This window comes from Acartia tonsa, chromosome 10 (genome assembly GCF_053477335.1).
Source record: "Acartia tonsa isolate MP-2025a chromosome 10, ASM5347733v1, whole genome shotgun sequence".
In the NCBI taxonomy this organism is placed as follows: Eukaryota; Metazoa; Arthropoda; class Copepoda; order Calanoida; family Acartiidae; genus Acartia; species Acartia tonsa.
In genome coordinates, this window is record NC_137269.1 from 45,738,792 (window position 1) to 45,755,133 (window position 16,342).

The 16,342-nt window shown below is 36.1% G+C and overlaps 1 protein-coding gene across 2 annotated transcripts in view; it reads right to left on the reverse strand.

The window, feature by feature from the left end:
* The window catches only part of LOC145330147 (uncharacterized), an 86,319-nt gene that overhangs the window by 53,217 nt on the left and 16,760 nt on the right, over positions 1–16,342 (reverse strand). For both annotated transcript variants that reach the window (XM_080174731.1, XM_080174732.1), the window contains exons 3-7: positions 6,293–6,361; positions 3,873–3,974; positions 3,243–3,350; positions 1,196–1,279; positions 783–849 (exon numbers count right to left, since the gene is read on the reverse strand). In XM_080174731.1, coding sequence (XP_080030857.1) covers positions 783–849; positions 1,196–1,279; positions 3,243–3,350; positions 3,873–3,974; positions 6,293–6,361 — 430 coding nt within the window. The remainder of the gene's footprint in view (positions 1–782; positions 850–1,195; positions 1,280–3,242; positions 3,351–3,872; positions 3,975–6,292; positions 6,362–16,342) is intronic.

Here is a 16,342-nt window from a genome sequence, read left to right on the forward strand (position 1 = left end):
GTGGCCTCCCAGCAGCCCCGATCTTCATACAATTAACTTATGGGCCTGGAGCGCCATTAAAGCACGAACCAATAGACGCGCCTATACCACAAAGACCTCCCTCATTGCCACTATCAAGCAGAACTTCGCCATCTTGGACAGGGACATGGTGACCAGGGTCGGGGGGCGGTTAAGGGGGCGGGTAAAGGCGGTGATGGAGACTGGCGGCGATTTTATTGAATAATTTAATAGTCATATACCTTGTTTACTTCCCAGTTTTTAAAATTCAATAAAATCTTTAAAATTGACGGTTTTATGTTTATTTGTTTAAAAATAAGAAAAAGTCCGGATTTATCTGGCCCACCCTGTATATCATTGTGTATTTGCTAACCACTGGATCGATATGGTTCTCCTTTACAGTGAAATTATCATAGTTCAGGGATGGTTTATGTTTAAATACTTTGTCAAAGGGTGCTTCCACCCATCCAAAAGACTGCCTAAAAATACTTTTTTTCAAAACTAACATTAGATAATATAAAACAGAATAAATAACAAGGAATTATTTTCAAACAAAGCTATTCTACAGTTAGTAACCGTCTGTACGTCCGTAGTGGTTATCTTCGTATCAGTTGACAACTGTCTATCCTATTGTATAAGTAGTAAGATTTTTTGTCTAAAGCTTATAATTTCATCAATTACTACTGCACCACATTTCTGGTTTTTGACTATTTTTAAATTATCAAATACAAAGTCTCTAGAAGCTGGTGTAACGGACACTAATTTACTAAAATAATTGAATGTTCCTGTATATTTCCCGACCATTTCAGGATGTGATTCTAGCAATACACTCACAGTATCGTCTCTACCATACTATAATATATTCTTAATTATATACAGCTCATAGGTCCTGGGAAGGTTTTTAGCTATTTTGGGGGAAGATACAATCCTCCCCCCCCCAAACAAAAACATCCCCCCCCAAAAAAAGTTTAAATAAAAATTTAAAATATAAAATTTAGGGGGGGGGGGAATTCAACACCCGACCACATTAAGTGTCCCTAGAGGGATCAAGAGGCGTAGCCGCTAGTGATAAGATAAGTAGGCATGGTCTAACAAAACTGGTTTTCATCTTATATTATAACTTAATTTTTCAGTATGGATGTAAACCGGTTCTAATCCAGTGGATATTAATCGGATTTGAAGCCATACTGGTTTTTACCTGAGCTGCGAGATCTAGGGCAGTTTCATCCTTGCTGTTCTTAATATTAGGGTCGGCCCCGGCCTCCAACAACTGACTCACAATCTAAAAAATGAAATATTCGTAGATATACCTGAACTTACAAATGACCCCATATAGGCGAAGTTGCTGTTGACACCTCTAGAAGGGGAGCAAATATCTCATTTTCTATCTAAATACCCGGGGTATTAGGTTAAGTAACAGCCAACAGAAAACCAACATTTTGATTGCATGACCTTTGTCTTGAAGTCCCAACTGTGCACGGTAAAGAGATTTGATTTTTGGGGGAAAGGCATTCCCTATACCCCTTACATTTATTTCACAAATCTAACATAGCAGCAGTAGAAACTTGTTTTAATGAGCCGAGATTCAAACTCAGTATCTCCCAGATGACGAGGGATCTTAAGGGATTAAAAAATGGACAAAAAAAATTCCCATTTGTTTAGACTAAAATAATTGATTGGTCACTTGCTAGTTTTAAGTGTACATAATTTTGTGTACCTAACCTTAAATTTTAATTTCTACAAAATAAAAAAAAATGTAGGAAATCTTTTTAAAAAAATGTTCCGTTGCCAAACGGTTTTACTTTTTGTTATAAGATATAAATATATATGATAATTAAAGCAGAGATGTAATCTATCTTCTGTCACTAAAGAGAGAGAATGATAACAAAAAGATATATTTCACAAGAAATACCACTCCTCCTAGGAGAGGTATCCTTATTCTATATCTATAACACAAAGTAGAACGATGTCTGTCTGTCCGTCCGTCTGTCACATTAGATCTAAGTAACCACTGAACTGATCGGATTCTACTCTCAAGGGAATATACCTACTGGTCCTTTGATGGTTTTATGCTATTTTATTGGGAGTTGGGACACCCTCAAAAACAAAAAAATTCCCCCCCCCCTACTTTTTTACTAATTTTACGAAACTGCGAATTATTCGCGAAAATTTGCGATTAATTCGCATTTTATTCGTTGCCAAGAAAATTTAAGACTTTTTTTGCAATATCTTTAAGTAAATAATGAAATCTATTACAGGCAATATCAAATAATAGTCAAGAAGTATATAATTTATGAAAAATTATATAATATTTTTTTTAAAATCTTCTGAAACATTTTATAAAAATCCTCCAACTGTTTTGTAAAACTCATTAGTATCTTTCTGAAGATTGCGAAAGCATGAAACTTTTAGTTAAAACTAGATAAAATTGAAGAAAAAAAAGATCGTTTTACCACATTGAAAAAGGAAACCAATATGTTTATTCATTTTACATAGGTTAGGTAGACTTATTTAAGGAACTATTATCATGTTCCACACTACTCTATTACCCACAAAAAAATCTGGAATCTTACTCCGGGATCTAAAGGGATAAGACAATGGCCGATAATTTGATAAACATCCCCAATGATGATACACAAAATAACTTCTTCTGTATTATTATAGGTTTAACGTTTGTACACTCAACTAAATGAAACAACCAATCAAAATTCAATAAAAGTCCCCAAGGTTGGTAGGCTAGCCAATTTAATAAGAAAATGTTATTATAAAACTTTGGGGACTAGTATAATAAAGAGCCCGTTGTCCCCTCTCACCCTGAATCTTGCTACACACATTGTATACTAATGCTTTGAGTGGCTACTTTACATTCTAAAATTAGATTTATACCCAGCAAAATTAAGTTATACAATTTTGGCATGTGTTTAAATCCGTAGAGCAATCAAATTTAAAAGTTTTTTTTCAATTTGAAATAATTGTCAAGTTAGGTTGCTAATATAGTCCTCTTATATAGGTCAATACGTTCCTCTATTGTCAGGGGAGGGGATGTGGTAAAGTAATAAGGGGGGGAGAAGAGGATTCAGTAAAGTGGCTAGTTATCGGCATATTAGCCAGCTAGGAGAAACATTTTATCAGGGTTTGCGAGAATTTCTAACAATATTGTCCTAATAAAACAAGGATGACATCAAGATTTCATGATTAATATTATGGGATTATTTTTTCAGGCTACGCAGGGCAGAATTTCTTACCTGGGTGTGACCAAACTGTGCGGCACAGTGGAGAGAAGTTTCTTTGTCTCCATTTGTCAGGTTAACATTCGGGATAGAGGGCCCAGTTTTTAGAAGGATTTGAACAACCTAAAATACATAAATCATACAGCTGAACATTTAAAAGAAGGAATATATATATATATACTAGTTACTTTTCCTATAGCCTCTAAGGAATCTATAATCCATTGGATAGTGATGGGCTGGAAAAATAGCCTAAAACCATACCAGTCTTAAATCTGAAAATAGAATAGCCTGTAACAATCACAGTATATATAACTACGTGAAGCGAAAACCCAATTGATTCAGTTTTTATTGAGATATTCATGATTAGATAATTATGTAAATGCATTGATGTGCTTTTTAAAATGGTCCAGTTTTTAGTAGGATTTAGACAATTAGTCTACAGAAATATACTGTGATTTTATTAGATATTAATCTGTAGATAGAGTAAAAGATATATAATTAGATTGATAGCAAGGTAGATAGCAAAATAAGTAATTATAGAGATTATCTAGTTGTCAGCTTGTTGATGACCTCTCTCCATCTACCAGCCTCTTCAACAAGAAATATAGATAGATAGATGATTAATATGAAAATTTAAGTAATTACCTGTTGATGTCCAGCCCAGGCAGCCAGATGAAGTGGAGAGGATCCAGCTTCATCTACACTGTTACATGAAGCTGAATAGCTCAACAAAAGTTTTACAACTTCCTAAAAAGCAAATAATATGTGTATTATGATAAATTTATAATAATTTTAAGATTACTTTTACTGAATGTGTCACAATTCTTTCTTAAATGATTTGTTTTAAAATACAAAAGCTGTTCTACTTATAAACAAAATTGTTCTTGTTTGTTGTTAAGATTTTAATAACATAAAAATTATAGGTTATCATTAAGTAAGTATTTTTTTCTAAGGAGATAAGGTTGAAATACATTTAAAAGATGTAATCCTGCGTGGTTGATATTATATCAAACACCAAAACGTTAATTTTGAAACTACGTACTCATCTAATAATAAGTCAAATACTTTGATGAAATCAAACTGTCACAAATTTTGTAAAATTATACAGAGAGAGAAGGGTGTGGGGGGGGGGGACAACGGACTGTTTATTACACTAGTCCTTAAAGTTTTATAATAAAGATTTCTTATTCGTTGATTTAACAACATTATTGAATTTTAATTGGTTTATTTATTAAGTTGAGTGTTCAAACGTTTTAACAAAAAATTAAAATCCACGGAAGTGCTTATTTTGTGTATTATTATTGGGGATGTATATAAATTTATTGGCGTTTGTCTAATACCTTTAGATCCCTTAAAATGACATCCTAAAAACAAAAGAAAAGTCGAGAATAGAAAAGTAAACATGTTTACAACACAAAATATTTAAATAAAGTTCTTACAAAACGGTACATTTTATTTTTTTAAATATAGGAGACGTAAATAATATATTCTTTGCCATTATCAGAAGAACGTTAATTCCCAGAATGTTATGAGATTTACTTTTATATATCGTTATTTATTAGACAATATGAAGCTTGTCTTAAAATGTCATTGCGTATACATTGTCGATATAAATAATTAAGACTAATGTACACAAAGAGATTCTAAGCTTAACAGGTTTTTAAATATTTGATTTTCTTTTAAAACTTATTGTTAAGTTGTTGTTTCGTTGAGATGTTTTGAATATTTTAAACATATTTACAAGAAATCTAGAATATTTTCAAAGATATTTTGCTTTTAGATATTTCTAGGTCATTATTATAAGAGAAGCTTTTCTATAATTAGGGTCGGTATGCCCGTCCGTCAGTCGTTTCTTAAAGTCCATATATCTATTATAGCTATCGTATTCATCTTATTTTGGATGATTCATAGGACAACAAGGTAAAATGTTATATCGAAATGTCTTTATTATAAAGTCTTAAAATCTTGAGTATGTCCTTAAACATCAAGTAATTATGCAACAATTTTACATAGCATTTTGTTTAGATGTAGCGGGACAAGGTGTCTCAAAAATCAGCCATGTGACGTCATAAATTTGAGAGAAAGAAAACCCCTAAAAAAAGAGATTGATGATCACTCATTTTTATGACGTTACATTGATGATTTTTGAGACACTTTGTCCCGCTACTGTTAGATTGATAGATTTATATTCTGCTTATTACATTCCAACACTATACATTGTTAATGTTCGTTTGTACTACCTTCTCATTTTAAAGCTTCGCTTTAATGGATGTTGTTATCCTTGTTTTTAGTTACAACAGATTAAGATAAATATAAAGACTATTAGTTATATACCAAGGAAATTTATATACATAGGTAGCGCACCAATAACAAGCTAAAATTGAACTAAATTACTTAACATCATTAAGAATAATTTTCTTGTCTATTTATAAATTTCTCATAAAATTTGAATTTCCTTAGAAACACTTTTAAAACTTTAAAAAGGTATAAATCAACTAAAATTCATCGAAAAAAATTATTTTTAAGAAAAAAATTATAATTTTTTAGAGTGGTGTATATTATCTTATTTGACAAGGAATTAAACGGATTACATTAATGAGTTTTCTTGTTTCCTTTGATATTATGTTTCACAATAGTTTTTTATGAGTTTATTTCTTGATAAAACATTTTTAAATTTAAGTTTAGCAGCATTATGTACTTTATTTAAACTTTAATTTCAAGCAGTACCATTCATAGGATAGCAAAGAGGGGCAACACTCCCCTAAGGATAAATTCTCATACCCTTGAAAAACTGTATGATCACGGGTTGGGGAACAAATCCCTACTTTCCATTGGGTCAGCCAATAGCGTCGGAAATATTAATACAGGAAAGTCACTACGAAAGAGTAGAAAAAAATGATAGCAGACAAAAAAGATCCCCACCACTGGAACCAGGTAGTTGTCTTGGTGATACATCTTTACTTATACATTTATTAGGGATGCCTCCCAAGCAGAATTCATAAGCGCGACCTATACTAAACCTATAGTGAGTCCCCTGCAGGGCTAACCTAACCCTAAAAGATTACCTTATGATTGTTGAGAGCCGCGTAGTGAAGAGCAGTGTACCCGTTTGTGTCACGTGCACTTATACCTCCCTAAAATTATATACATTAATAATGAGATTACTTAATTTGGGTATACTCCCTTTCGTGGCAAAGCACCTAAAGTGTTTATTCTTCGTTTTTTTTACAGTAGCTTTTCTCCCAGTTCTAGCCCCTGCGGGGGGCTCTAACCCTGCGGGACAATCACCTAACCTAACCTATAATAACCTTTTAAAAGTTTTTAAAAGTACGACCAAACGCCCCTTAAGGGGCGTTGCCACGAAAGGAACTATTCCTCTTAATCTTTTATATACGCATGTTTAGAACTGTTCTACCGACTTCAAACTTCCTATTATTCATGTAGCAGTTACGACTGTATATTGATTTTTTTATGTTTTTGTATGTGGTACCCTCCCCCAAAATAGTAATAAGCCTTCCCAGGACTTATGAAACTTTAAAGGAGAGTCATATCGGTAGTAAGATCCTTACAAACAGACAGACACAGATCATGTTAATTTTATATAAGGCTTGTAATGGATAAAGCTTAAGAAAAAGAGTATAAGTTAAATTATAGAATAGACAGTATTTACTTTTAAGTGTATTTATTTTTTAAGACAGCTTATATCAGTTTATATTTCGTCTAACCTACAGATATTTATTTTTTGAAAATAATCCTTATGTTAAAGTAACAGGATGTTTGTAAAATTGTCTGTGTGTTCCGAAGGATATTGCAAACCCTTGAACCGATATTTTTCTTCCTCATAGCATAGATTCATATTTTGGGGAAGGGTATTATCTATTTTATGTTTTTTAAAACTAAATTGAAAGTGATGGGCCGACTTACTTCCCCCCCCCCCATTTCCATCGAAAGTGCCTCTAGGGGCGTATCCGTAGTATTATATTATTTACTAGCGGCAGAGGCCTCTAGTGGCATTTAAATGTTTTTTTTTTTTTAATATCTAATTTAATAATTTGTCTATGGTCAATCAGCTGTTAAATGATAAATTCATGTATATACGCAGCGCAACTACGCTACGTATCTACGCAGCGCAACTACGCTACGTAGAGACATCCATATGCTAGCTACACTATGCGGCAGGAATATTTCAATTTTTTCGATTTTATTGTGATTTCTCTTTGGAGGGTGGTGGTACCCTCCCCCAAAATAGTTATAAACCTTCCCAGGACCTATGAGAATCTACCCTGTTAAGGAGAACCCGATCGGTACAGCGGTTAGCGAGATCCTTCGGTACAGACACACAGATACACACACAGACAAACAAACATCCTGTTACTTTAGTATAAGGATAAAAATACAGAAATTTTCTGCATCAACAAAGTATGCACAGAAATTGACTTAAAAAGAAAATTGTTTATTTTATTGAATCCTTTTTGTGCGTTTTCTATCAGTCAATATGCTTTTCAGTCTTACTCTTAATACATATAATAGAAGCAAAAGTAAAATTATAAAAATGTAATAAAGTTGAAATAAAATTTTCTATGATTAAACAATTAATGCTATTTAAATACTAGAGGGAAAGCCCTTTTCTATCTCATTAATTTTCCCTAAAATCAGCATATGGCAACAACGAAATTATTTCGAGAAAAAATATCACGAAACCTATACGTGATTTTTAGCTGTCGTTGGGGGGCTACACATTGTGATATTGACGACTTTTTTATCTACCCCCAAAAGTTTATTTTAAATTTATTTCACTTGTTGGCTATAACTTATTCCTACTCTAAAATAGAAATCAGTTCAGAGGTTGGCGAGATCTTAAGGGTTTTATTGTTTTTTTTTACAATTGGATTGGAAACCTTTCTTGATTTCCAAACTGTGCAAGGTATATGCTGCTTGTATTTTGTATATTGATATGTTTTTATTATGTTTAGGTCTTTGTGATCACAAGAATGCTAATTGTCAATGTTTAATTTATATATGTGCTGTGTAATTTTATGTTTAATAAAATTATATTTATCTATGATTTGATTGATGTGTACCTCACTTATTATTGCGTTATTATTTGTCTATGGTTTTTATTACACATATACATATTGCAGAAGTGAAACCAACTTGTTTGGGGTTTTAATTTATTGTCATATTACAGATTATACTTGAGAGTGCTTAAAGATGAGGGAATAAAGTATTGGCGTTGGCAGCGTATAAAGAACCTGTTCCATAAGGTACTTGGTGGTAATATCAGTAGTAGCAGAGCGTTTTATTTTTATAATTTTCTATAAAGGGAGAATTATAAGAAAAAGATCTACGGCACTATTTGAACTACTCCAAGTATTTTATGAACCTATACTTTATGTCTTTTGTCCAGTGAGCTAAACTATTGAATAAAGATAATAGTGTTATTAAGTATAATAAATCCTTATTAGAGCTCGCAAAGAGTGTGTTTTTAATATTGTTAACAAGCCTATAATAAAGAATAGGTAGCGCAGCTAGTAAACTAGTGTTTGTTTCTTTTATCAGATTGATGCTATAAATAGCGCAACAATAATAATAGCCTATCTATCCTTACTAAATAAAGGTGTATAGCTAGGTGTAAGTAGCGCAACAATAACAACTACAATAAAAAGTAGTGTGCTAATAAGGATTGTGTTAACTAGCCTGTAAAAAGGTGTGCAAAAACCCCAAGCAGGGAAGCAAAAATGGCGGAAAACTGTAAGGTAGGGGCGGAGGCGCCGAATCTGAATAATTTTCAAACCTACCAGGCGTACAAGAATAATGTGTTACTATGGAAGGGGATAACGGACTATAAGCCCGAGAAGCAAGGGGCGATGTTGGCATACGCCGTCCCTGATGAATCAATTACTTTCGGTAATTTGATTCAGACTGACCTTTTAACGTCCACCCTGTCGAGTCTCTAATAGGAGATCCGGAGGGTGTAGACAAGGTCATTGCCTTTCTCGATGGGCACATAGGTAAAGAGGCAAGGATAGACGAACTTGAAGCGTTTGAAAAGATTTTTAACTACAGAAGACGTCCAGGACAGACAATTTTGGATTATTTGAAAGAACATGAGAGATACTACAATAAATGTAAGCAATCTGGAATAACTTTTACGGATACGTGTAGCGCATTTATCGTAGCGGTAGCAGCTAAGCTTGATCATACACAGGCTACGTTAGTTAAAGCCGTGATGGATATCGAAAAAGAAGCTGGAAAAGGGACAATGTACAACGCATTTAAGAAAAAGATAAAAGAAATGTTGTCAGATAGCCTTGGCAACATATGTACGGGTGAGCCAGTGCAGTCAAACGCCGATGCGTTTATTGCGGACCACCAGGAAGCTTTCGCCGCTTGGCAAAAGAATAATTCATATAAAAAGAATTACACAAGCAATTATAATAATAACAATTATAATAATACGCGAAAGTCGTCGTCCAATACAGCTCAAAATGGCGCGCGCAATGTTCCCAATAACAGGGATGCCAACGTTAATCAGCTAAATCCCGCTACTGGTAAACCACTTAAATGTAAATATTGTGGTTCATTCAGGCACTTTCAGAGGGATTGTCCAGATTATAAGAAATCGTTAAATGGACAAAATAGCGGAAACAACGGACAAAATAGCGCAAACAACACGAACCGTAAAAAGGGAAGGGTGTTTTTAATACAAACACAAAATTCCGACGAAGAAGACGCACTTTTATCGCAATTTGAGAAAGTTGTGCAAGAACCAGAGGATGATAATGATGACAGCCAACCAGATCAGATTGAAAAAGTGCTGTTCACAACGAACAAAGAAGAGCTAAGCAGGTTTACAGCAGAATCCATTAATTGTGCTGCATTAGACTCCTGTTGCACGGCATCCGTGGCTGGAAAGAAGTGGATGGACATATTTTTGTCGTCAGTTCCCAGTGAGCTCAAAAATCAAATCCAAGGTCCTTATAAAAGTAAGAAAACTTTTCAATTTGGAAACCAAGGAATACTTCCAACAATGCAAGCTTACACAATCCCTATCATAGTGGCAGGAGAACGTCATCTCATCTCAGTTGATATAATTGACTCCGATATACCATTGCTCATGTCCAAGACTCACATGAAACAGTTAGGTATCTCACTAAACATGGTGGATGACACAGCCACAGTCAACGGCAAGCCCATAAGAGTAGATACAACATCAGCAGGGCATTTCATTCTCAATTTGTTTGGAGACAATGAACATCATGATACAATGCTAATGCAGGAGATATACGCGGTTAATATGTTGAAAGAGAATACAGAAAGCCAGCTGAAACTTTTGCAGAAACTGCATAAGCAGTTTGGCCACAGGCCGAAGAGAGTATTTGTGAATCTGTTGAAGTCAGCAGAGCAATGGGATCCAAAATTCAGTACAATGATTGACAAAATAATAGATGGATGTGAGGGTTGTATATTGAGAAAACGCAATCCGGACAGGCCAGCAGTTAGCCTTCCTATGGCAAAGGATTTCAATCACATTCTCACAATGGATTTGAAGAAATGGGATGACAAGCATTATGTGCTATACTTTGTGGACATGTTTACAAGGTATACAGTGGGCTCAGTAATTAGAAACAAGAAACCTGAAACAATTGTTGAAAAATTGTTTTCGGATTGGATCAGATATTTTACTGCACCTGATATAATTCTAACGGATAATGGAGGCGAATTTGTAAATGAAGCGGTACAAGAAGCATGTGCGATGCTGAACATATATCATGCGACCACAGCCGCTTGCAGCCCTTGGCAAAACGGTCATCAGGAAAAGGCACACTCAACTGTTGACAATGTGGGTGAATGTCTAGAAAGAGATCATCCTGAAATGCCATTGGAGCAAGTGATTGCTTGGGCATGTGCAGTAAAGAACTCGTTGACAAATGTTTATGGTTATACAGCCTTTGAACTAACATTTGGGAGAGCACCAAGACTGCCTAGTATTATGACAGATCCCATCCCAGCATCTCAGGTTGAGCCAACAAGTAGAGCTTTGATAGAAAATATAAAAGCCCTACATGCTACAAGAGCTGCTTTTACTAAGGCAGAGAAGTGTGAAAAAATGAAACTGGCACTGAGGCTAAAAATGAGAGCAGTGAACAGAGATTACAAGCCTGGAGAGCTAGTATATTACAGAAGAGACAAGGATGACAAGTGGCTGGGACCAGCTAAAGTTATCTTCCAGGATGGAAAGGTAATTGGGATCAGGACATCATCAAGTTATGTCAGAGTTAGTGCAAACAGGCTTTGGCCAGCAGGACAGACCCTGTCTGAAAGGCTTAAGGATGAGGAAGAGCAACTTGAGAAGATCAAGAGGGGTGAGATGTCAGAACAGAAATCACCATTGAAAGATCAGAGAGAACAATTCAAAATGGAGGAATCATCTGATGAAGATAATGAGAACTTTCAAGAAACAAGGGAGGAAGCTAGTGAGGAAGCTGAAAACGAAGCAGAAAACGAAGCAGAAAACGTTACAGAGGATGATAGTAACGAAGTTTCTACAGAAAATACAACAACAGTTGCAAATGACCCAGCTAATTCAACAAATGGTAGTGAACCTAGCCAAACTCTAGCAAGTCCAGAAAAGTTTAAAACCAATCAAAGGATTGAGTTCAAGGAAAATGGTAAATGGGAAAGAGGCATTGTTCTGGGACAAGCTGGCAAGAGAGTAGGTAAATACAAGCACTGGTACAATGTAAAACTGGACTCAGGCAAGCAGTTCTCAGCAGATTTTGCAAGACAAGAAGTGCGCAAAGAAACGCAGACTCCACCAGAAGAACAAGAAGAGGCTTATGATATAAGACTTGATAATGGAAAAGAGATAACTGCAGAAGCCAATGATAACCTAGTTAGTCTAAATGAAGAACAAGTGCTTGCAACTTGGGTGCATGAAGAAGTTTTAGCAGTAATGATGCCAAAAGAGATGAAAGATTCTCCGGAATGCATAGCAGCTAAAGACTTAGAGCTGCAAAAGCTAAAAGATTTTGACACTTATCAAGAGGTCAAGGACGAAGGTCAAAATAGGATTACCACCACATGGGTATTGACCATGAAAGGCAAGGAGGTCAAAGCCAGGCTGACAGCTAGGGGATTTCAAGAGGAAGATGAGCATCCCAAGGAATCGCCAACATTGCAGAAATATTCTTTGAGGATTCTTCTAACCATTGCTTCAGCTAAAGGTTGGACTATAGAAACTGTTGATGTGAAAAGTGCTTTCCTTCAAGGTACACGCTTGGAAAGAAAAGTGTATGTTAAACCTCCAAAAGAAGCAAATGCAATTGACATTTTGTGGCTCCTAAACAAATGTCTGTATGGTTTGAGAGATGCAAGCAGACAATGGTACACAAGAGTAGAAGATGTACTTACGAAGTTAGGTTTCCAGAAGTGTACTTATGATTCAGGACTATTCTTTCTAATGAAAGATGGTGAACTAGAAGCTTTGGTTGGTCTTCACGTTGATGATTTTTTGAATGCAGGAGGTGAATATTTTCACACCACTATATTGCCACAAATTCTGAATACCTTTATGGTTGGCAAATCTGAGCGTGGAAGTTTCATGTACAAAGGCTTTCAGCTTAATCAAGACAAGAATGGTGTGACCTTAGACCAGTCTGATTATGTAGAAGGAATAACAATTCCAGTGTTTGATCCACAGAGAATGAAGCAGACAAAGGCAGACATGACTTTTGATGAACTGTCTTTGCTGAGAAAGATGACAGGTCAACTAAACTGGACTGTGCGTTCCACACGTCCAGATCTTTCTTTCAACATGATTGCATGCTCTACTCATTTTAAAGGAGGCACTGTTGCTGATCTGAAGTATGCAAAGACCTCATTAGTTAATTTGAAAAAGAATGAGGCAGTACTTCGTTTCTCAAACATGGAGGATATAAGCAAATCAGAGATCTGGTTGTTTACAGATGCATCATATGGAAACTTGAATGGAGGAACTGATAGCACACAAGGATATGTGTTATTCCTAGTTAGACCAGAAGATGGAAGATGTGCTCCTATTGACTGGAGGGCAAACAAGATTGATAGAGTGGTCACATCCACATTGGCAGCAGAAGCTATCAGTCTGACAAAAGGTCTTGATGCTGCAATTGCCTTCAAATGGACCCTAGAGCAGTTGTTGGGCAAGGAAGGTATCATACCAGTTAGAGCTATCATAGACAACAAGGACACTTTTGAGAGTGTGCATTCTACTACAAATGTGCAAGAGAGAAAGTTGAGGAGAGAGATTGGTGTGATCAAGCAGATGTTGAAAGCAAATGAGTTGAAGCAATTGATTTGGCTTGAAGGAAAGTATCAGATTGCAGATCCGCTGACAAAGCTTGGAGCTAACAGTCAGAATCTGGTAGAATCTATGCAAAGTGGGAAGATTCCAAAAGAAATCTTCAATGCAATCAAGGGACTCTAAAAAGTCACTGAATGCATGTCAAGTTTCTTTTTAAGCCTAAAGTACATAAAAGTATTTCTTTTGTTGTAAATAAAAATCTATTTTATGAATTTTTTGTTATTTAATACATTAACAATTTTCGTTTTACGAAGATGCGTTTAGAAACGTATTTTATTTTTAAGGCTCAACAAATATTAGGCGACAACTTTTATTCTTATCAAATAAATAGATGCAAGAATGGCTGTATCTTTATGCCCAAATACGCATAAAAATGAACGCGGCATGAAGCGCATAAAAATCAGTTTACGTGTATTAAAAATTACGGAAACAGTTAAAATTCTTTTAAAAATGTGAATTAAATAAAATATTTTACTTTTTGTGTATTTTTTCAACAATAAATCATTCCAGTTTACACACTAGAATAATTCACTAGTCTTTTCTTGACTATTCTAAGGTAATAAACTACCATTTTATCGACTTTTTAAAGACAAGTTCTAATATTATGATTTATTGTTTACGAGCAATGTTAAATACTTGCTTTTATACATACACAATTGGTAAATTTATTTTGTTTCGTAAAAGTGAAATAGTTTCTTTAAAAATGACTTTATATGTGTTTTTATTTTATCTTTTAGTAATTAAAGTAATTAAAAACCATAGATTCACGACGAATTTAATATCATTTCTTGTGTTTTAAGTTTTGTTTTTAAATCTAACTTAATTTTTTTCTACAAGCATAACTCAGTTTATAAGACTCATATCATCGGACGAGAATCATTATTTTTGTGACACATTAAATAGTGTTATTTTAATTTTTAGCTCGCCATGGATGCTATCATTCAAAGAGAGGTGAAATTGATGGAGGGCACCACGCATACCACCATCAGCGACGTCGAAGAGGGGTTTGGCTGGCCGACGGACGTCACATGGATCACATGTTGTGAGCGGTCTGAGTCGCAGTTACTGGACCTAGTTCAGTCCATAGTTGGTAGAAGTACACCCCAGCGGGTGTCTATACCTGGCGTCCAATATCTAATTGGAGTGCTTCCCGTCAACAAGATCTGTGGTCTTGTCGACAAGGTCATAAAGCTGTTCTTGGGGACTAAACATCAGGTTGTGATACCAACCCTGAGGTTTATACCCACCAGCTTTATGTACTGGAAACACGTCCAGGCCGTCAACAGCCACATCTGGACCCAATCGGTCTCCCATGGGTACGGTGTACTTAATTTGCACCGTACCTTTATGGTGCGCCAATCCCGTCAGTGGGTGGTCTATGGTCCCTGCTATGCGGAATTTTCCGCAGACGCGGGCCTAGGGGCGCAGATGTCGGTTGAGGGCATGAAACGCTATGAAGGTAGACTTCTGCGTTTACATGCTGGCGGCTTCGACGTGGAGCACACGCCATCCGTTCCTTTCCAGGACGTGATGCCGTTGCCACTATGGGCTACTATGGGCTTATTGCCAGAGCCGTAGCAGCTGTGAGCTCTTGGAATCCTTGGGATACACCATGTCTGTTCCCAAAAAGGCAAAGAAGGTGGTGAAGGCCGTGGAGGATGTCCAGGAGGTGCAGGAGAGTGCGGTGGTCAACGGGGGCGTTGTGTCTGTTGCCCAGGCGGCTGTGGCGCCTGTTGTGAAGGCGGGTAGAGGTGCCAAGAGAGGCCGTTCCATGTCGTGTGGAAAGGACAAGGCGAGGCGGCAGTTTCTGCGAGGCCGGCGAAGGGTAGAGGCCGGGGCAGAGGACGTGTGCCCAGAGACTCCAGTGGTAATTTTATTACCACTGTTGAGCTGGAGGCTGGTACTGCCAGGTCTATGGTGCTGCAGATTTCAAGCCTGAAATCGCAGGTGCAGCAGGTGGAGGCGGACTTGGCACGTGTCCGTAAGGAGCGTGACAATGTCAAGAAGGAGCTTGAGTTGGCCAGAGAAGATGTGCGGCGAAAAGAGAGTATGGTGTCGGTGTTTGAGGCGAGGGCTAGGGATGATTCCCGGGCTATTAGGAGAGAGAGAGAACAGCAGTGGCTTGATACTGAAGAGTGGAAGAGGCAGAGAGAAGAATGGAGGTCTGAGAGGAAGAGTTTTATGGAGATGTTGGAGGTCATACATGGTAAGCAGTTTGAGAGTAAGAAGGAGAGGTTGAGCAAGAAGGAGAGGCTGGAGAAGATGGAGTAGAAAGAGGAGGAGAAGAAAGAAACAGGAGGAGTGGTAGTTAATGCTTGTATTTTGTATATTGATATGTTTTTATTATGTTTAGGTCTTTGTGATCACAAGAATGCTAATTGTCAATGTTTAATTTATATATGTGCTGTGTAATTTTATGTTTAATAAAATTATATTTATCTATGATTTGATTGATGTGTACCTCACTTATTATTGCGTTATTATTTGTCTATGGTTTTTATTACACATATACATATTGCAGAAGTGAAACCAACTTGTTTGGGGTTTTAATTTATTGTCATATTACAGATTATACTTGAGAGTGCTTAAAGATGAGGGAATAAAGTATTGGCGTTGGCAGCGTATAAAGAACCTGTTCCATAAGGTACTTGGTGGTAATATCATATGCATTGCACCCGTTTTAAAGCCAATACAAAACATCTAAATAATTGAAATCGAATATTTATCATGCAGTGAAATACCGTTAGCCTAAATTAAATCTCCGATCCTA